General features: G+C 28.1%; 1 protein-coding gene across 2 annotated transcripts in view; it reads right to left on the reverse strand.

The window, feature by feature from the left end:
• The window catches only part of LOC123264686 (dorsal-ventral patterning protein Sog), a 62,776-nt gene that overhangs the window by 6,753 nt on the left and 31,703 nt on the right, over positions 1 to 24,320 (reverse strand). For both annotated transcript variants that reach the window (XM_044728105.1, XM_044728104.1), the window contains exons 2-5: positions 16,726 to 16,829; positions 16,008 to 16,137; positions 6,349 to 6,414; positions 2,668 to 4,494 (exon numbers count right to left, since the gene is read on the reverse strand). In XM_044728105.1, coding sequence (XP_044584040.1) covers positions 2,668 to 4,494; positions 6,349 to 6,414; positions 16,008 to 16,137; positions 16,726 to 16,829 — 2,127 coding nt within the window. The remainder of the gene's footprint in view (positions 1 to 2,667; positions 4,495 to 6,348; positions 6,415 to 16,007; positions 16,138 to 16,725; positions 16,830 to 24,320) is intronic.

Raw genomic sequence — 24,320 nt, forward strand, 5'->3', positions numbered from 1 at the left:
ATAGCTATAACTCCAGCGGTCACCCATCCAACTATTAACCCTGCTCAATGCTGCTTAACTTTAGTGATCTCCGTGCGTCTTGAAGTGTCTGTCTGCTGTGCTGATGTCTTAGATGATAATGATTTTATGATCTACATAATTTATCATATGAGTTTATCATAAATGGAATATAAAAATTGATTTTAATTTATATTTGGATAGTCATTATTCATAATTTATTTATTTTACCGAATTTCATTATAATATAACACTTATTTAAATAATAAAATAAATAATGATTTTACTATTAGGTAGTAGCAGAGCAGACCAAAACATCTCATAGGAAATGTGACAAATTTTGTATTTCAGAATTATTTAAACGTAATTATAAACATCATTTTACACTTTTTGTGATAACCAAAAAAAATTTTTTTTCAAAGAAAAAATTTTTATGTCTGTTAATTATATATAAGCATATATGGTTATATATACTTATATATAATTATATATGGGACTATATACAATCTTGCATGGCTGTATATTGCTCCATATATAGTCATATATAATTATATATAACCTCATATACAATTCCATATATAATCATGTATGATTATATATAATTATGTATGATCATATATAATTGTATATAATTATATATGTGATTCCATATATAATCATATATGATTATATACAATTATATATAATTATATAGAAACATTTTTTCTCGGGTATTGCTCCATATATAGTCATATATAATTATATATGATTATATATAACCTCATATACAATTCCATATATAATCATGTATGATTATATATAATTCTATATACTTATATATAATTGTATATAGAACTATATATAATCCTGCATGGTTGTATATTGCTCCATATATAGTCATATATAATTATATATAACCTCATATACAATTCCATATATAATCATGTATAATTATATATAATTATGTATGATCATATATAATTGTATATAATTATATATGTGATTTCATATATAATCATATATGATTATATACAATTATATATAATTATATAGAAACATTTTTTCTCGGGATCTCTAATTTTTTGACAATATTGTACCATAACAACTACCTTAAATTAATGTTTATAAAAACTCTTGATACTTTCCATGCTGTATTACAATAGTATAAGACCTAATTTATTTTCTTCAACAAAATTTTCACAGATAATATTAAAATTAAGAATGAAAAACAATTTCACGTATTATTAAAGCCGACTTTGTCTCGCGAAGCTCAACACTTCGTCCAAAGCTTGGAAAAGTTTGTCAACAATTAACAAGTTAGCATTAATTCCCATTAACCCAATCCTGAATATTCTTCTAATCTCTAATTAATTAATTAATCTCTAATTTTTTGACAATATTGTACTATGACAACTACCTGAAGGGGGGAAATACGTGTATAGAAACGTTTTCATGCTGATTTTTTATCAATTTTTTTAAGGTATGAAAATTAATGTTGTTTATTGAAACTATCAGGTTATTTCATACATAGAGTTATATTTCTCATATTTTACGATAATATAACTATAACTTAAAAAGTACCGGAGATATCAGCTGATACACATAATAGGTTGTCATCCGACTTAGCAGTTGGTGTGCACTATGGAAGTCACAATTTTTATCTGAAATTAATGGCACAGTTAAAGTAATTTTTCTGTGCCATTGATTTCTGATAATAATTGTGGCTTCCATACAGCACACCTACTGCTAAGTCGGATGACAACCTAAGATGTGTATCAGCTGATATCTACGCTACACGAAAAGAAGTAAACTGTAATATTCACTCGGATTCCGGTTAATTTTTATAGTTTCAAACAGTAAAGCGGACATCGGAGTGGCAAAAATATAAATATTACAGAACTTAATGTAGAAAGTATAAAAGCCACAATTTATAATTTAATATCCAAAATAAGTGATTAGTAGCTGTCACTATAAGTAAATAATGAGGAGAAGGGGAACTTAGATGAAAGAGAAGGGGCTCTCACTCTGGGAGAATTTAACATTTGAAACAGTAAAAATTATACTTTTAAAATATACATTTTACCAGTCCAAGCAAGTCAATAATTACAGTTTGATTTTTAGTATTGCGTTTAAAATTTACCATTTTACTTTGTAAATATTGACGTTGCTTGTATTGAAAATTTACTAACTTTATTTTATAATTTTTACATATCATAAAATCATTTTTTAGGTACGAAATGATAAATATCAAAGTCTGAATTCTTAATTATTATACTTAAACATTTTCGACATTCACATAGCGAATATTACTGTTTGAAATAGTATTTTCTTCAATGTAAAGTATAAATTATAGCATTTAAATGATAAATATTATAAAGTGATTAGTAAAATCACGATTTTACTGTTTGAAATAATAATTTTTAGCAGTTGATAATTAGTTATTATAAATCGACTGTTATTTATTACAGTTTACTTTTTTCCGTGTACTTGTTAAGTTATATTGCTGTTTAATACGAAAAAATACTCATAAATATATGTATAAAATAACTTGATAGTTTCAATAAATTATATTAATTTTTTATACTTTGTTAAAAAAATTAATGAAAATCAGCATGAAAACGGCCTTCTACACGTATTTTCCCCCTTAAATTAATTTATTTTCAATATAAATTACAAAATAAAAAAACTTACATTGACATATAGAGCAGCAGTGCCCAGCCGGCGGCTTGATCCTCAAACTAACAGGACAACTGAGAGGCGGACAGGGAACAGGATCACAAGTTGCAGTTCCTCGATGACAATGACACATAGAACAAGGATCAGAGTGCGCAGTCCACTGAGTCCCTTCCTCATAGAACTTAGTTTCATGAAAGCAAGAAGTGCTCTCCAGCTCCGAACTCGGCGAGTGAGGATTATAAACCAACACCGAAGCAACATCATTATCAGCATAATGAGGAAGACAACTCAAAGGCGCACGAGCCTTAAACTTGGTCCTCACCAACTTGGTGCTGGTATTGCCATCAACTTCAACCACTTCCAGAAATCCAATTCCTGAATCAATCCTAAATAACTCAATCAGCGACAATCCAGTGACAGAACCTTCCAAGATATTTCCATCAAACTCTTCAAGCAGTCTCCTGGACACCGGCGCGCCTTCAACCAGCAAAGGAACAGTTTCCAAATACAACCTGCGATTCTTAACATCTTCTTCATCTTCCCCAATGTCCTTTTGATCATCTTCCGGCAATCCTGTAAGCTCTAACTCATAATGAAGCGAACAATCCGTGTCTATCGCAAGCCAGATCAATCCTACCACAGAGCCGCTCACCGAAGAAGTCAACAACGCAGGCGAGCAAGTGTCTTTAGCATCTGCAATATGTCTCTGAGACAGTCTTCCTCTAAGAACAGCGCCAGCTGGTGAAGAAGCGACCACAGAAAGCTCTCCTTTGAACAAAGTCTCCAACAATCTGGGTCCTGGACGGTCCAAGGATCCATTAGCAGTGGAGCCACCAATTAAAGTGGGTGTAAGGTCTTCCAATTCTGTCTTACGCTTGCCTCCGTCGTCGACTAAAGTCACCAGAGGGCTTTCTTCATCAAGACCAGCAAGCTTCACGCCGTACTTCAGGACTCCGTAGCGATCTAGATAAGCCCAGGCTAGACCTGATGCATGTCTTGAAGGCTCTGATGGCAAGAGTGCTTGGTACATGTCGCAAGTAGCTCTGGTTCCAATTGTTCCGGTCAATTTAACTGCCTGTGGGTCTTTTTTAGAAGCAACTGTGATGGATAATTTCCCTCGAGACAGCAAGCGCAAGTCAGTAGCAGAAAGAGCGCTTCTTACTTCTCCGAAGTTAACATCAGAAGAAGGCTTGTCGACGATGATAGCTTCTTGGAGGAGGACGTAGTCCTTCTCTTGGTGCTCGATGGTGACTAGCAAAGGGACGTCCAGGATGTCGTTGGGCAGGAAGAGTCCGTTGAAGACCAGGGACACGTGGATGGAAGGAGCTGATGCTGAAGACACTGATATTATGGCTGTACCTGCAGCTCCGTACATCAAAGTCCTGTCTACTCCCATTGCTGGTTCAAGCAAGGAAGAAAACTGCTCGGTGGAGAGAGCTTTGTAGCGCGTGAGTTGACCCACGAGGAGTGCTTTTGACGTTGTTGCAGTTGTCGGTGTCTCCCAGATGAGTGACACGTACAGCTGCTCTTCTCGCATGAGTTTTCGGTAGTCACGCGGTACTCGTCGCCACACTCCACACAATTTACCAGTCGCATTTTGGTACACTCCGCCCACTGGGTCTATTGTCTGCTCTTCCAAGATACTCCCCGTGTTGTCGATGAACTGAATACTTCTTGGGCGCGGTGTTGATGCACTCAAGTAAAATGAGTAATAGAGATTCTTGCGGTTAAATGTAAAACGTCCCGTTGCTACGTACTCTGACGCAGCTAAATAATTTGTTGATTCATTTACGCTGTCTACTATCTGCCGTGATGTTTTACCGCTTATTAAAGTTCCGAAGTCTTTAAAATAGGTTTGTGGATTAATTAAGAGGTATGTTTTGTGGAGTATGCTATTAACAAGACTTGCTTCAGTTGGTGGATTTTTTTTTAGGTATTTTGAGGTTTAAATTGTTTTATTTTGATTTTAGGTAATGTTAACGAGGTTATTTCAGTAATTTGTGAAAATCATGTTAGTATATATTTAAGAATTTTGAGAATTTTGTAACAAATAAATTAATGAAAATTAAATTAGCCATGATACTAAAGTTAGCCGTTCAAAAATTTTTCTATTTTTTTCAACAATTAAATTGCAAGTAAAAAAATACTTTTAAAAAATTACACGTATAATTTTTCAAATTTTCTACATGTGAAATTTTTTCTTTAAAATTTATTGTAACAATTTTTTCAATAAAAATAATTATAAAAATTTTCTGATGTTGGCTAATTCAATTTTCATAAATTAGCCGACATCTAAAAATTTTTTTTAATTTTTTGTATTGAAAAAATTATTACAGAAAAATAAAAAAAAATTCATTTGTAAAAAATTTGAAAAACTTTAAGTGCAATTAAAGAAAAAATATTTGGTTTTAGTTTAATAAATGGAAGCAAAAATTTAAAAATTAAAAACGTCGGCTAACTTTAGTATTATAATAAATTATAGTAAAAAAAAATTGACTTGTAGAAATTTTTAAAAATAAAAAATGCAATTTTTTTAAATCATTTTTTTGGAAGAAATTTTTTTATTTACTAAAATTAAAAAATTAAGTGACTGCTACCTTTAATTTTATAAATTATCTATTTAGTTTTTATAACATTAAAATTAGCAGTCAAAAAATTATTTTTAATTTTTTTTAATTTCTACATCGCAATTTTTTTTGTAATAATTTATTTGATACAAAAATTATTAAAATTATCAAATATCTGCTAAATTGATTTTCATTTAGTTTTTTTATGATATTAAAAAATTCACCGACATTTTATAACTAAATTGTTTTTCAAAAGCAAAGAAGAAAAAAAAAAGTTAATGAAAAATTTAACTTGTGAAAATTAAAAAAAGCTACCAATAAAATTTTTATGAAATAAATTTTTTATCACTTATTTATTTATTTAATAAATTAAAAAAAAAGAAAAAAAATCTGCTAATTAATTTCAGCAAAAATTTTATGATATGAAATTAGCAGACATCTGTCAATTTTTTGATTTTTATAACAATTAAATTAATTATGAAAATGCTTTAATTAAAAAAATTCATGTTGAAATTGTAAAAAATTATAAGTCCAAATTAAAAAAAATATTTTTTTTCTACAATTTATTCGTTATAAAAATTAAAAAAAATTGTCAGATTTCTGCTAATTTCAGTAGAAAATTTTTATTAAATTTATAAAACATTATTTTCAAATGATACTGAGTCAGCAAACATCCAATAACAATTCTTGAAATTTTTATAACAAATCAATTATTGTAAAAAGAAAATATTAAGAAAAATTCGCATTTATAATTTTTTAAAATTTCTACATGTGGAATTTTTTAAATTATAATTTAATTTTTATAAAAATCTAAAAAAATTTTAGATGACGGTTAAATTCAGTATCATAATTTAAAAAATTATGAAAATCCGATATTTGAAAATTTTAATAATTTATTTAATTGAAAAATTATTGAAAATAATTCTTTTTTTTTTTTTTTTTCATTCGTAAAAAACTTGAAAAACTATAAGTGAAGATTTTTTTAAATATTTTTTTGTTCTAATTTAATAAATAAAAAAAAATTAAAATTGTCGGCTAACTTTAGTATTATAAAAAATTACTATATTCATATTTTTTGTACTGAAGTAAGTCTTCTTAATTAAATTACAAAAATGACTTAAAAACTTACATTTGAAATTTCGTTCCTCTTCTTCAACATTTTGCTGTATCGGCAAGTCCTGCGCAAGTTCCACGCCTATGAAATTATAAAATCAATTGATAAGTCAATTAACGCAAGCATTATCTGCATAATAAATAAATAAATAACAAATATCTTAATGAAACTAGTAATTAATAAATAGATATCGATGCGGTGTGGAAAATATTTGTATGCAGATCACGATGAAGTCGAGTCACCGGACCGAGAACCGAAGGATCGGAATTCACTTTGGAATTATGCCAAAGTCTTATCGATCATCGTACGCGGGTATACCGAGGCGAGAAACAAGATTTACCGATGTGAAGAAAAATACCATACGTGATCATGTTTTATTATAATTATAATTATAACTATAATAACAAAGTTATTTAATAACTTATAATTATCAATATTTTTATGAATTCACATAATAACCACTTTTTTATTTTTTTTTATTTTGCAGCATCTCGATAGAGCGCTAGACGTTCGAGGATCGCTCACGAGTTAGGAGTTAATTCAATAAAAAACAATAAAATCACCATCATCATAAATGACAACCAATAGATAATGAAGACTAATTAGCGTAATTGATAATTATGAGATGAAAAATAAATAAATAGAATGAGCAAGCGAGCCGAGTGGAGATTGACTGGAGATAATGATAATGTACGTGGAGAAACCTGGATCTGGAAGGTAAGTACTATAAAATAACAAAATAATTGACCGTATAAGAGTAAATTAAACGTTTTAGAGTGTTGTTTTCTGTTATGATTGGAAGAACTACACTCTGATACAAAATTTAGTTCTATTTAATAAGATTTAGTAATAGTTACTAAATAATTTATTACAGCCCATTTATTTCCACCAAATAAATATTTAGTAGTATTTAACAAATTATTTATTGCTACTCAATAAATAGTTTATTGGTATTGAAGAAATTCATTTTTTAACTAATTTTAGCGTATGACCTAACTTTTTTACTCAAAATAAATAATTTTAAGTAACAATATGAGGTATTATAAAGAAAATAATCTCATAAAATTATAATTTTTTGAGACATTTATAAAATTGAAAAGTAAACAAGTTTTTAACATATCAATAACAGACAAATTGAAAAATTTAAACTAAACTCCACTGAAATAAGATATATAAGCCATTTGGGAGTATGTGTGTTTTTAAAGGGAAGATATATCTCCCAAAACTCGAGCTGAATAAAATAATCTGAGTTATGTATCACATTGGAATGAAAGCATAGGCCGTCTACCGGCAATACTTATCGAAAAAATATTTAGTAACTACTACTAAATATTATTTATTGGAAACAAATATTTATTTCCATATAATAATGCTTTGTTTATATTAATATAATTTATTTAGAGTAAAAAAATCATTTTTAAACTGTAACAAAAAATATTGATAAGTAAAAAAAAAATTTTTCTTCCAAATAAATGACTAAATATTTTGTTACTAAATCAGTTTAGTACTCCGTACTAAATTCTTCTGTCAGGGTAGAAGGATTTAGTTTTATTTAATGAAATTTAGAAATAGTTACTAAATAATTTATCAAAGCCCATTTAATTCCACCAAATAAATATTTAGTATTTAACAAATTATTTATCGCTAATCAATAAATAGTTTATTGGTATTGAAAAAATTCATTTTTTAACTAATTTTAGCGTATGACCTAACTTTTTTATTCAAAATAAATCAAAATAAATAATTTTAAGTAAAAATATAAGGCATTATAAACAAAATAATTTCATTAAATTATAATTTTTTGAGAAATTTATAAAATTAAAAATTAAACAAGTTTTTAACTTATCAATATTAGACAAATTGAATAATTTAAACTAAAGAAAATAATCTAAGTCAGTGAATAAGTTATGTATCACATTGGAATTAAAGCATAGCCATTTACACAAAAAGAAAAATTTCTTGACTGGAGAACAAAATTCTTGGCTCAAGAAAATTTTCGGGTGCCTGAAGAAAGACCGAAGTTGTGTTGGCCGAAGTTAAAATTTTTCTTGAAATTCTATTCTTGGTGGAAGTCATTTTTTCTTAATTCTAATTATAGTAAATACTTGATACAATAAATTTTTATATGTGATCAAGATTTTTAGACACTTTAGGGAAGCAGCTCCACTTACTTCAGCTGAGAAAAAAATTTTCTCACATTGAGATAATTTTTCTCTTGAATATTTGATACTCATTTTATATTATTTTAGCGTGCAATTATACATATTGAATGAAAAAAAAATGATGAAATATTATTTGATCTTCCCATTTGACATGTTAATCACTAAAAATATTAATGAAAATTTACTTCTATCTTTATATTTAATTTTTTGGAGCAAGAGAGAAACTTTCTCAAGACAAGAAAATTCACTTCTATCAAGAACTAAATTTTTTGGAACAATAAGCTAAATTTTTTCAAGATAACAAAATTGTCTTGACTTAAATAAATTTTTTTGGATCAAGATACGTATTTCTTAAAGCAAGAGAATTAATTTTGTTGGAATAATGAAATTTCTCGTCAAAAAAATTTTTTTTTTCGCTTAAGAAAATACTTAGGAAGAAAAATATTTGCTTGGCTCAAGAACCTTTTTAGTAGATTTCATAGAAATCTAACTATTGCATTGGTCCTCATGACGGAACTTTTGAAAAATTTTGCTATATTTCGACTCAGCTCGTCAAGCGAATTCAGAAAATGCATATGGTTCAAAAGTTTATATATGTATGTATTTATATATATATATATATATATATATATATATATATATATATATATATATATATATATATATATATATATATATATATATATATATATATATTTATATATATATGGGATATAACGCGGCTTGTCAGGACGATAGCGTCGCCAATTTACAACGGATCTCTACCAAACTCAACATACTTATTCTACAGATAAATACCAAAGTCAAGTTCGAAGATGAGCTTAATCGGTCAAGTAATTTAGAAATACCAGGATTTCAAAATTTTGAAAATCATAAAAATTCATATTTCTTCACTTTCGAACTCGAATAACTTTTGAATGGGATAACTTATTGCAATTCTGTAAATTGCATCCGAATTCTCTTTAAATAAGCTTTAATGTGAGTACCATGTCATATGTGTAGTCTCAAAATTATGCCCCATTCCCCTATGCCAATTATGAAATTTGCTATTGCACTGGTTTTAGTATTTGTCCGTCGATATATATTTTTGTCGATTGCATATAAGTTAAAAGCCCTAGTTCTGTATACAATCTTCGTTATATTTTTTTCTATTCATGATGAAATCTACTTCCATTTCGGCTGCCGAATGGTCTTTTTTTTTTCTGTGTACCGGCAATACTTATCGAAGAAATATTTAGTACCTACTACTAAATATTATTTGCTGGAAACAAATATTTATTTCCATTTAAGGCTTTGTTTATATTAATATAATTCATTTAGAATAAAAAAATCATTTATCAATCTGTAACAAACAATATTGATGGGTAAAAAATATTTTTTTCCCAAATAAATGACTAAAAATTTCATTACTAAATCAGTTTAGTACTCCGTACAAAATCCTTCTATTAGTATAACTGTAACCGATCGAAGCCCAGCATCAGCCCATTGGTAAGATCTGTCCCCTTGACTGTCTTCATAGCCACTGCCATGCGTTAATCGCGTCGTTCCCTCGATCATTATGCATGCTAATATTTACATTTAGATTGCGCACGGTTTAATCGAAGTGACGCCATGCGGTAATATAACCGGCGCCATGGCGCTAAACACTGGCGCCTAGTTTCTCTTCTTCTCTGCAGTATTCTCGGTATATATATCTCTTACAACTTACAAGTTACAACGGCTTGACATAACATGTCTCTCTTCATCGGTTTCATGTATGTACCTATCCTCTTTTTATTTCCTAATACCTTCTTTATTTTTCATCGCGTCGTCACTCTTCTTCTGTATCTCTAATCTCTATAATAACAATAACAGTAATAATTATAATTATAGTAGATATCTATCTATGTTTATGATTTTCTAATATGCACAGTAGTGGCTCCTAAAAGTCGACATAATAAATTAACGATTATTTATCTTCCAAGTAGCCCGTACAAATGACGAACAAGTTTGTTCGCGGATAAAGCTACAGTGATGATGTAGAAGAAGACAACTACGCATGTATGTATGTACATTATACATATATATGTTTGAGAAATTCCGAGCAGACGTACGGACGACTAGTAACGGTGGAGGAGAACGTGCGTGAGTTCACGAGAGAAACAAGATCGATTGATTTATTGGCGCGATCCCAACAAGGCTGACGATCTTACAACAGACGAGGACGGCTAGTCTCTCATTCTTAAATATATACGTATATATATGTATGTATCATGTAAATTGATGTAGATGGGTTTGTATTGTATATTGTATAGCTGTATTGAGATAAAAGTTTTAAAGAGACGGGCTAAACGTTTTAAAACTAGAAAAACAAATTTATATTTTGTAAATCATTTTTAATCGTTAATCGATTCTTATTTTAATCTTCTGTTGATCACGGATAATTTTAAGTCAATATTTATGTCAGATTATATTTTTATACATATTATAATATATTTATTAAATTAACGGTTTTAGAGTTAGGATATACTTATTTTTGGATGAATAAATAAATTATTCATTTAATGCTGAGTGATACTATTTTATTATAATTTATGATATACCTTTTGACCTTTAAGGTCACGGTTATTTATGTTTAAATACTATTAATCACTAGTTTAGAGTTAAATAGAGCAGTTTACAAGCCATAAACTAGATAACAGTCGAGTAATTTCTATAATTACTTTAATGACAAATATATAAGAGAAATTTTATTAAGGAAAAGGATTTTTTTATTAATTCTTATTCATTTTGGTTCTTTTTAGGATTAGCGGGATCTAGAATTAACGAATACTGCCGATAATACCCGAAGGCTGAAATTTTTTTAGGTTAGAATCGAGTTAGAAACAAAGTAATCAAAATCATACAAGTAAGTAAATTTATCGCTTTTTGTAATAGTTTTTTTCTATGAAATTATTTACATTTTGATTTTATTATTTTAGAAGAAAATTTTTTTATTGATTTATGCTACAAGTATGATCTAATATTGGAACAAACCAAATTAACCTTAAAATCGGAACCTATCGACTTGTTCCGTAACAATTCGGAACACTTGCAAGATACTAGTCTGATTATATTTGAATACAATTTTTTACTGGTAAATTTAGTGAGAAAAAACATTTTTCATCACGTTTGGATTTATTTATTATTGACAGAAGGATTTAGTTCTATTTAATAAAATTTAGTAGTAGTAAATAGATCATTTATTATAGCCCATTTATTTCCACCAAATAAATATTTAGTAGTATTTAACAAATCATTTATTGCTACTCAATTAATCGTTTATTGGTATTAAAGAAATTAATTTTTTAACTAATTTTAGCGTATGACCTAACTTTTTTACTCAAAATAAATAATTCTAAGTAAAAATATAAGGCATCATAAAGAAAAGAATCTCATTAAAATTATAATTTTTTGAGAAATTTATAAAATTTAAAATTAAACAAGTTTTTAACATATTAGTAATAGACAAATTGAAAAATTTAAATTAAACTCCACTGAGAAATGACATAAAAGCCATTTGGGAGTATGTGTGTTTTCAAAGGGAAGATAAGTCTCCCAAAATCGAGCTCAATAAAATAATCTAAGTCAGTGAATAGATTATGTATCACATTGAAATTAAAGCATAGCCATCTACCAGCAATACTTACCGAAGAAATATTTAGTAACTACTACTAAATATTATTTGATGGAAAAAAATATTTATTTTGATATAATAAAGCTTTGTTTATATTAATATAATTTATTTAGAATAAAAAAATCATTTATTAAACTGTAACAAATAATATTGATGGGTATAAAATATTTTTTTCTCCCAAATAAATGAAAATTAGTTTAGCAGATATTTATTAAATTTAAATAATTTCTTTAACAAATAAATTATGGTAAAAAAAAATTGACATGTAAAAATGATAAAAATGTTAAAATGCAATTTTTTAAAAATTATTTTCCGGAAGAAATTTGTTTGTTAAAAAAAATTAAAAAATTATTAAGTGACTGCTAATTTTAATGTCATTTAAAATTTTGTTACTAAATCAGTTTAGTACTCCGTACTAAATCCTTCTATCAGTGATACAATAAATACTAGATGCATTGCATATTACTCCGTACAATGGATAGTAATCACCTCAGTAAAACAATACGTTGATGGCCATGATATTGAGTCTAGGTGGAGTTTACTTGTCCACTAAAAATAAATAACTAAAAATTTTGTTACTAAAAATCACTTTAGTACTCCGTACTAAATCCTTCTACCAGTGTGTATGTATAAAGGGTTTTTTTACTCAATCTCTATATATATTTTTTTTTATTTAGTGAGCAGTCTAGTGAGATTGGACCGTGAGATCGTGTGCCAGGGATTTCCCGATTCGGCAAATATACCAAGTAGGAAAACAGGTTTTCCACGCGTACTCGAAATCCATTTCTGCATACTTGCTCCAGCTTCTATTGACCGTAACTAGTGGTATACATAGATATAATCTGGTCATTGTACTAACAAAAGTTAATCTCAGAAATAGTATACAGTGTAAATCAGTTGAAGTTATTATTTGCTTTCTGGTGTATACACATATAAATACTAAGCTTATTTTTAGACTGACATTAAATTTTTATAGGCACTCTGAGATTTGCGGAACACTTATAAATAAATTTGTTTAAAGATGACGAGTTTGAAGCTTATATATGTAATATTGCATAGTAAGAATACGGTAAATTCACAACGAACAATTGTATTAACTACAAGGGTTAATAAATAGTTGACAGTTGTCATTGCCGATTGTCTGGAGCAGAATATAAACATTACATCACTGTGACTAACTAAACAAATGAATTATTGCTATTTACTATTCAATATTCGCTATTACTATTACTATTACCTTTTATCAAAATCCGAGTTTTTTTTATTATTGTGATTTATTATTTATTATTTCTCGGATCCGAGCGCTATCGAGAACATTTATCACATCACGGATTAAAAGCCAAGAAAAAACACATTTATTCGTATGACTGTAAGTATATTAATGAATGAACGAATAGTTAATAATAAATATTGCTAATGTGTCTGACACGCGTGAGAATACATAAATATTAAGTTGAAAAATAAAATGAATATATTGCACAGATAGTCCGTCAAGTTGAGGAATAAATGAGGCGTCAATGCATATAATATACAATGTAACACAAAGATACTCGATATAATATGAAAATAACAAAGAAGAAAAAGAAGAACAACATGAAGATAGTGATGATGATGATTATGTACAAGAAGAAGAAGAAGAAGAATCACGTATAGATTGATCGTAAAACATGCCTTGTCACGGGAGAATGCCAACGAGAGCGATCATCGATAAATGATTTATACCATCATTGAGCAATGACGATTGCATGAGAAAGGATATGATGCAGCCATTCTCCATATCCATTTCTCACATATAAATCCTATTAATCTGCATATCTATATTATTTTAATATTCAGTAGGGTGATAATGTTTATCTATCAAACTATTTTTATTTACACTGTAAAAAATTGTTGCTGAGAAAATTTTTATTATTAATTGGGTAAAGGCTGTACATTGCGATGATGTTTGTTGGGTTTATTGTTTTCAATTTTCTAAAGAGAAATTTTTATTTTTATAGGGTCGCAAATACTTGGACGAAATAGCTATAATTATAGTATTATTGCACGCAAAAAATAAAAATTAAAAAATTACATTATAAATAATAGTGTGGTGAAAATAGTTAATAAATTAAAATCGAATTGGTCTACCATCATTTGGATCGGGAAAAGTTGGCTTACAATAATAATGCTCTTTAATAAGTAAAATCACCGATCTTAGAAATAATATTTAACAATTTTGAATAATAATAAGCATCGCTTCGAATAGAAAACTAGAAAAATTGCAGTTTGAAATAACATTTTCAGAGCTTTCAATATAATATTTACATTTTACAATGTAATTCTTACAATATCTATAATTTTTCCCTTTTTATTTCTTCCGTGTGAATTGTTATGTTAAGAATTTTATTATCAAGTCTTTCTCAAGCAAAGAATAGTAAATCAGTCTTGTAACACATCAAAATCATAAAAAATCAAATCCAAAGTTGGTCATTATATTATAATTCGAAAAACATAAATTTTAACAGAAAAAATAAGTTAATTTTCTATTTGAAGAAAAAAAATTTTATCTAATTTTTAAGTGTATCAATAATAATCCAAAATAAAGTTTTACACTGACAGAAAATATTTATTTTGAAAAAAATAAGCAATGTATTAATAAGAAATTAATTTGTTGAAATTTTTAAACAATTTGATTTCTTAGCTGAAGAAATAATAATTTTTCTCATAGTAACTATCTTATTGAATAAGTTTTTTAAATTTGAGAAAAAAATAATTTTGGAGAAACATTTACAAGTTATTGTCTAGCTAATATTTTTTTTTCTAAATACAAAAAAAATCTTTTTTAAAAATAAAGCTACTATGTGAAAAATTTTTATTTCTTTATTTAAAAAATTAAATTGTTTAGAATTTAAAATTAATTAATTTCTTGTCACAACAATGGCTATTTTTTTCAAAAGAAATTTTTCCTCGGTGTATATTGTTTAATATTTAATTGTAAAAAGATTTGTCAGTAATATTTAAATAATACTTTGTTCAATTTAATGTTATGACCAGACTAAGAAAAAAATTTTACAGAAGAAATAAGTAATTTAAAATTTTCTATTTAACAAAAAAAAATTTGTACCTAATTTTTAAGGGTGATCGTCTATTTTTTCATGCAAAAATTTCTCGCTACAAAAATTCTCAGCAATAATTTCTTGTACAATATTTTCTTAAAGGCTTTATTTCTCAATGTCAAAATTTATTCGGTATTATTTTCTTATACAAAAATTTATTTAAATATTTATAGCTTATGTGTTGGTCTATTTTTAGATAAACACACAAAAACTATGATAAAAGGGCACAATACGATAACAAGTTTATGTGTTGGTCTAATGTCAAATTTTCGTAAATGATAATTATTAATTTTCGTCAGATTTATTTATGTTGTGATAAATTTTGTTTTGAGAAATTATTGTTACATAAAAAATTTTATGGAATTAAAGTTAGCTGTCACCCAATTTTATTTAACAATTGAATTAACTAAAAAATTATTTTAAAATTTGCATTTTTAGTTTTTTTTTTAAATTTCTACATGTCAATTTTTTTTCTTATTTTTTTGCCATAATTTATTTGTTAACAAAAGTTCTAAAAATTATTAAATATCTGTTAAATTAATTTTCATGAAATTTTTGCTGATAAATTTTGACATGGGTAATTTTTTCGGATTAATAAAGGCGGGAGCCATTTTTAAGTATATCAATAAGAATTAAAACTAATGAATTTTAACTTTTGATATTTTACAGAAGAAACTTAAAAAATGTTCAATAAATTCAAGACCAAAAGAAGTAATTACAAAATTAATCAAAGTAAATTATAGATTAAATAAATATACTTACTGTATTCACCGGGGCAAGATTTGCAGCATTTTCCAGGTAATAAAACCGGCTCCTCACAATTCAATTTCGGGCATTCGTTTTTAATATTGCGACATTGTACTCTGGCAACAATGCGTCGTTTTTTTTGTATCTGCAAAGAAAAATGTATTATATTATTATTGAAATGAATGTGTTTAATTGCTTTAGCGGAAACACGGATATTTTTTCGTGTGATCTAGTACATTATATCTTGCATCACGCGGAGGCTCGTCGTCGTCATGTGTGATTTAAAACTAAATACGTTCGACCTCACGTACGTCATCGATATTTATAAGTTGACAGAAAGACACAAGACCGCGGGCGGACCGTACTATAAGTAATGTAATGTAAGATAAATGTGTATATAGATGTACGTATATATAAAGGTATATATATACAAATAGCCTGGCACCTAATCGTCTATTCTTACAGCGTAGAATCTACCAGCGAGTTAAATAATAAAAAATGTAAGGAAAAAATAGTAAGGATAGTCATCAGCTAAAAAATTATAATAAATTCAACAAAATACATTACTCAAATATTCCGAGAAGAAAAAAAAATAAATAATTCAGCGGGTAATAATTTACTGGTAAAAAAATTATTTAAAAAACATTATCTCGAAGAAAAATAATTATAATTAATTAATTATTTATTAATTAGCAAGAAAAATAAATAAACAAATTAAGTAATCTTTTCTTACTGGTATGCACTCGCATTTTATGCAATACATCACTCCAAAAGGCGGCCCCAGATCTGCGTACCATGTTGAGCCCAATTCTCGTAGTTGCTTTCCGAAAGTGCATTCTGGAATCAGATAAATAATAATAGATAAGTATTAATGAAGACTAATTATTAAAGTATTAGAAGAAATTTAGGATTTTTGACAAAAAAAAAAAAAAACAAGGTAAATATCCGTTTAAAACTTTATTACATAAAAATAATTTTTAACAAAAGATATTTCAATTTGTTATGTTATTGTTACATTTTTTAATAAATATTTGTATATCAGGAATTTTCAGTCCCATGGCTAAGCGGTATAATGCTTGTCATGCTTGCTTGGGACTGGTGAGGCGTGGGTTCGAATCCCGGTGTGAGCTGAAATTTAATTTTCAGTGAACATCGGTGCTCGTAACTCATGCCGGGCTGTACAGGTTTGGGTTTTTCGATGGTTTCCCCAAGCCCTGTGCTACCGGTGGGGCACAGGCAAATGCGTGCAGTTTCCCCAAAGTCGGCCCATCGCCGCATTACTCTCCAGGCTGAAAAAGTATGTAATACCGCCAAACTTATTCTGCCAAACTTAATCTACCGATCAGCCTGGAGTCCCCTTCCGGTCTCGGCCGGACCCCCATCGAGACAATAGTCTGAAAAGCGGGGTTAAAATAGAAAAAAAAAAAATATCAGGAATTTGGACAAGATAAGAACATAATAATAATTACATTATTATTTCTGCGACGTTTCGGTCATTGATTAGACCTTTCTCAGGCATCTGAAATAATTGATATAATTATACAGAAAGAAAAATTTCTGGACTGGAAAATAAAATTCTTGGGTTAAGAAAATTTTCGGGTGCCTGAAGAAAGACCGAAGTTGTGTCGGCCGAAGTAAAAATTTTTCTTGAAATTCTATTCTTGGTGGAAGTCATTTTTTCTTGATTCAAATTATCATCAATAATTAATACAATAAATTTTTATATTTGATCAAGATTTTTAGATACTTAAGGGAAGCAGCGCCACTTACTTCAGCTGAGAAAAAAATTTTCTCACATTGAGATAATTTTTCTCTTGAATATTTGATACCCATTTTCTATTATTTTAGCGTGCAATTATACATAATAAATGAAAAAAAATGATTCAATATTATTTGATCTTCCCATTTGACATGTTAATCACTAAAAATATTAATGAAAATTTACTTCTATCTTTATATTTAATTTTTTGGAGCAAAAGAGTAATTTTCTCAAGACAAGAAAATTTATTTCTATTAAGAATTAAATTTTTTGGAACAAGAGGCTGAATTTTATCAAAACAAGATTTTCTTGACTTAAATAAATTTTCTTGAATTAAAATACACACAAAGAAAAATTTATTGACTAGAGAAAAAAATTCTTGGCTCAAGAAAATTTTCGGGTGCCTGAAGGAGGACCGAAGTTGTGTTAACCGAAGTTAAAATTTTTCTTTAAATTCTATTCTTGGCGGAAGTAATTTTTTCTTAATTCAAATTATCATAAATACTTAATATAATAAATTCTTATATTTGATCAAAATTTATAGATGCTTTAGGGAAGCAGTGCCACCTACTTCAGTTGAGAAAAAAATTTTCTCACCTTGAGAAAATTTTTCTCTTGAATATTTGATACCCATTTTATATTATTTTAGCGTGCAATTATACATATTGAATGAAAAAAAAAAAAGATTCAATATTATTTAATCTTCCTTTTTGACATGTTAATCAATAAAAATATTAATGAAAATTTACTTCTATCTTTATATTTAATTTTTTGGAGCAAAAGAGAAATTTTTTCGACTAGAAAATTTATTTCTATCAAGAACTAAATTTTTTGGAGCAAGAGGCTTAATTTTTTCAAAACAAGATTTTCTTGACTTAAATAAATTTTCTTGGATCAAGATACGTATTTCTTAAAGCAAGAGAATTAATTTTTTGTGAATTATTATTGAATTATCAGAAATTACATTGCGATTTTCAATAGAGTTCGTCTCATAAGCGCTATAAATTCGATAAAAAAAGAATTGAATCGTTTAATGGTGTTATTTCAAAGTTATTGTGTTTATAAAGTTTATATACAATTTACATTACAGTTTTTTTGGTTGAAATAACATTTTTTAGTTTGTTTATCGATAAAAAAGCTTAAAATTAAAATTTTGAAAACAATTATTGATGAAATATACACAGAAAAAAAAATTAAGTAAATAATTTTGAAGAACTTCAATTTCTTGATTTGAGTAGAAAAATTCTTAAACTAAAAAATTTTTCTTGGTTTAATTAAATTTTACTTGATTCAAGAATTTTTCAAAATTATTTTCTTGTTTCAAGAATTTTTTTCTTCATTTAATTTTTTTTCTGTGTATTGCCCAAAGAATATAAACTTTTAAATCATAAACAAATCTTTAATGAAGAATATTTAAAAATATTTAATTCTTCTTTTTATTAAATTTTCTTTGTTCGAGACTATTCTTCTTTAATCAAAAGTCTTTAGGGAAGAAAGTTTCAATAAATTATGAATCAACCAAATTTTTTTCAAATCATTTAAATAATAAATTTTTAAAACAAAGTGTTATAAAAAAAATCGCCCACCATAAAACTAATAAAGAAGTCCATTAATACTGAAATAAAATGCGCGTTTCTACGTCTTAATGTGACACTATGCCGGGAATGAGAAACTTGCGCCGCATATGGAATGACGAACGAGGCCAGTTCGATACAAATAATGGCGTGAGTCTATCATATATATCTAATACATCATATATATATATGTATATATGAACACTGCAATCTATCTTTCTCTTCTTGGCACCGAGTTACGGAAAATGACAAGCCAGCCACTTACATTAGAAGATACGTGATTCCATGCTCGACTAATTAATCGCCGGTTATTATTTTTCCGCAACAAACTCTCACATATTCACACGTATTTATTTGAATAAATCTATTAACATTTAACAAGTCAAATAAATAAATAAATTTATATAGACATTAAACTTATGCTTATACTTACTTACATATGTATATGTATATGTTTTGAATTGTCACGCACCATCGCGGTCACGCCCACTATTACATCATGCTATTTTGTTAAGTTAACAATATTTATTATTTAAAAGCAATCCAATTTTAATAATCGAAGACGAGTGGCTTGATGAAATTAACTTGAGATCGAGAGAAGAAATACACACCGGTAAAAGGATTTAGTTCTATTTAGTAAGATTTGGTAATAGTTACTAAATCATTTATTTCTAGCAAATAAATATTTAGTACATAGAAAAAAAGATTCACTTGAGCCAAGAAAATATTTTTCTTCCTAATTAATTTCTTGAGCGAAAAAAAAATTTTTTTTTGACAAGAAATTTCACTTATTCCAACAAAATTAATTCTCTTGCTGTAAGGAATACGTATCTTGATCCAAGAAAATTTATTCAAGTCAAGAAAATCTTGTTTTGAGAAAATTCAGCGTCTTGCTCCAAAAAATTTAGTTCTTGATAGAAATAAATTTTCTTGTCTTGAGAAAATTTCTCTCTTGCTCCAAAAAATTAAATATAAAGATAGAATTAAATTTTTATTAATATTTTTATTGATTAACATGTCAAATGGGAAGATCAAATAATGTTGAATAATTTTTTTTCATTTAATATGTATAATTGCACGCTAAAATAATATAAAATCGGTATCAAATATTCAAGAGAAAAATTTTCTTAAGGTGAGAAAATTTTTTTTTAACTTCCCGCTAAGAAAATTGAAAATTTTCAAAAATCGGAAAGTTATTGGTTTTACCCCGTTTTTCGAAAATCGAGTTTTCATCAGATCTCGACGTTTTGAGGTCCTAGGAAGCTTTCCTGACTATTCCCGCGAGGGTGTCACTATGTCTGTATGTATGTATGTGTGTGTGTGTGTGTGTGTGTGTGTGTGTGTGTGTGTGTGTGTGTGTGTGTGTGTGTGTGTGTGTGTGTGTGTGTGTGTGTGTGTGTGTGTGTGTGTGTGTGTGTGTGTGTGTGTGTGTGTGTAAGTATGTAAACCTCTTATAACTTTTGAACGGTTGAACCGATTTCATCGCGGTTGGTGCCATTCGAAAGGGCTTCGCCAAACTTAGATTTTCTATTAGTTTGAACCGATTCGGACCGATAGATTTTGAGAAATTTGGAGAAATCTAAAAAAAAGTAGGAAAAAAATTTTTTTCTGAAGTGGTTTTTTTGGGATAACTTTTAAACGGCTCAACCGATCGATTCCAAAAACTAATCAGCTCTCAACCTTGAAAAACCACGTCGATCGCCGCCAATCCGGTCAAAATCGGTTGATTCGTTCGAGAGATATCGTGAACGAAAGAAAACCGAAAAAAGTGTTTTTTCAGAGTTACTCCGAAATTTCTAGTTTGACCAATTGAAACTTAGAAATTATTTTTAAGGCTTAAAAAACTACGTAGAATGCCACCAACCGCGTAAAAATCGGTTCATTCATTCAAAAGTTATTGCGGTATGAACATTCAAAAAATAGTGTTCTATGAAACTTCTATCAGACTTTTGAGCTCAAAGAGCTCAAAAGCATAGAAAAGGTATCTTTTTGAGCTCGGAGAGCTTAAAACAACACATAGATTGTACTTTTGAGCTCGAAGAGCTCAAAAAAGCGGCCAGGTATTAACGGAATTAGCGGGAAGTTGCAGGGATGGCCTTTAGGGTCAACCGTTTTCCTAATTTTTTCAGCTGAAGTAGGTGACACTGCTTCCCTAAAGTATCTAAAAATCTTGATCAAATATAAAAATTTATTGTATCAAGTATTTCTGATAATTTGAATTAAGAAAAAATGACTTCCACCAAGAATAGAATTTAAAGAAAAATTTTAACTTCGGCTAACACAACTTCGGTCTTCTTCAGGTACCCGAAAATTTTCTTGAGCCAAGAATTTTGTTCTCCAGTCAAGAAATTTTTCTTTCTGTGTAGTATTTAACAAATTATTTATTGCTGCTCAATAAATAGTTTATTGGTATTAAAGAAAATAGAGTATAACCTAATTTTTTTATTCACAATAGATTAAAATAATTAAAATAAATAATTTTAAGTAATAGAAGATTTATATACCAATAATCAAGATTATATATCTATAGAAGATTTCCAGACCAATAATCAATCAATCAACCCCATAGACACCGATTAAAAGCCCCATAAAGGGCGTTTTTCAACTTATTTGTCAGGAATTTGACTTTAAAAAATTCAATCCTCGGTGTCCACTCGAGATTAAGAAAAAGAAACTCATATAAATCATAGAGTAGAGTCTACCAAAGATTTTTAGACCCACAATTGATCGATCAACTCCATAGACACAGAGTATCAGCCCCATGAAATGTAAATTTTGTCTTATTTGTCGGAAATTCTACTTCAAAAAATTCAATCCTCGGTTTCCACTCGAGATTAAGAGAAGAAACTCATAGAAATCATAGAGTAGAGTCTACCAAAGATTTTAATACCCATAGTTAATCGATCAACCCCATTGACACCGAATATCAGCCACATAAAAGGCGTTTTTGGATTTATTTGTCAAAAATTTGACCTTACAAAATTCAATCCTCGGTGTCCATTCTAGTTTAAAGAAAGAAACTCATAGAAATCATAGAGTAGAGTCTACTGAAGATTTCCAGACCCATAGTTGATCGATCAACTCCGTAGACACCGAGTATCAACCCCATAAGATGTAAATTTTGTCTTATTTGTCGGAAATTCTACTTCAAAAAATTCAATCCTCGGTGTCCACTCGAGATTAAGAGAAGAAACTCATAGAAATCATAGATTAGAGTCTACCAAAGATTTCCAGACCCATAATTATTCGATCAACCCTATGGACACCGAGTAACAGCCCCATAAAAGGCGTTTTTTTTTACCTATTTGTCAGAAATTTGACTTCAACAAATCTTAATCTTGAGTGGTCACCGAGAAACGAATTTAAAAAAAACAAATTTCCAACAAATAAGATAAAATTGTCATCTGATTAGGCAGATACTCGATGTCTATGGGGTTGATCGATTAATTATGGGTCTGGAAATCTTAGGTAGACTCTACGCTATGATTTCTATGAGTTTCTTTTTTCAATCTCGAGTGAACACCGAGGATTGAATTTTTTAAGGTCAAATTTTTGACAAATAAGTCAAAAAACGCCTTTTATGGGGCTGTTACTCGGTGTCAATGGGGTTGATCGATTAATTATGGGTCTAAATATCTTTTTCGAAGTATATTCTATAATTTTAATGAGTTTCCCTCGTTAATCTCCGGTGGACACCAAAAATTGAATTTTCAAAAGTCAAATTTTCGTAAAATTCTAAAAAATCACCTTTTATGGGGCTGTTACTCGATGTCTATGTGGTAGATCGATAGATTATGTGTCACAAAATCTATTATAGAGTCTACTCTATGATTTCCATGAGTTTTTTTTATTAATCTCCAGTGGATACCAGGGAATGAATTTTTAAAACCCAAACTTCGCCGAATTAGCTGAAAATAGCCACTTATGGGGCTGTTTTTCCGTGTCTATGGGGTGGATCGATCGATCATGGATCTGGAAATCTTCTATAGAGTCTTCTTTACGACTCTCATGAGTTTCTTTTCTTAATCTCTAGCTCACACCACGCTTCTAATTTTCTTTCGTCTTTGTATTTTTTTTTTTGCTTGTCGTTTGTCGATAGAGTCCATGGGATGCTTGCGCACGATAGAGAGTCAAATCTGCCGTTCCTGAGTTATCGCGGTTTTAACATTTAAATTTTTATTTACAATTGTTTGCATTATTTGTCAAAGAATTAAATATGAACTTCGTAATCCTTGACCCAAAATACATAAGAATTCGTTGGATTTTCCCACGGACATAAAATGTACACGGGCTTCATTCTTTAGCCGTTGGACTAGTTATCTTATTCAAAACCATTAAGTTAGGATTGAATATTTTTAACGATGTCGAATCATTTCTAATTATCAAATACTTTTGAAATTTCTGTTATCTGTAATGATTCAAAATGATTGCGTTAGGATTAATAATTTTTATTCATATCGAATTATTTTCATGATGAAACATTCAGTGAATTTTTGTCGCTTTTTGATCTAAAATGATTCAATTAGGATTAAGAATTTTTAATCACGACGAATAATTTCTTATCATGAAATTTCTGTAACCGTAATGATTTAAAACTTTTGAATTAAAATTAAAAATTCATAATATTGTTTCATCACAAAATACTTTATGAATTCAAATTTTAACGATTAGAAATGATTAAAAATTTTTTTATCATTTTAAATCATATTTTAATTATTAAAAATGATTAAAAAATTTTAATCATTTTCAATAATTTTTTAATGATTAAAAATGATTTGAAATGATTAAAAATTTTTTAATCATTTTAAATCATTCTGTTTAATCAGGGTCTCATTAAATTATAATTTTTTGAGACATTTATAAAATTAAAAATTAAACAAGTTTTTAACATATCAATAATAGACTAATTGAAAAATTTAAACTAAACTCTACTGAGAAATGACATATACGCAATTTTTGGGAATATGTGTGTTTTCAAAGGGAAGATATATCTCC

This window comes from Cotesia glomerata, linkage group LG5 (assembly GCF_020080835.1).
Source record: "Cotesia glomerata isolate CgM1 linkage group LG5, MPM_Cglom_v2.3, whole genome shotgun sequence".
NCBI lineage: Eukaryota > Metazoa > Arthropoda > Insecta > Hymenoptera > Braconidae > Cotesia > Cotesia glomerata.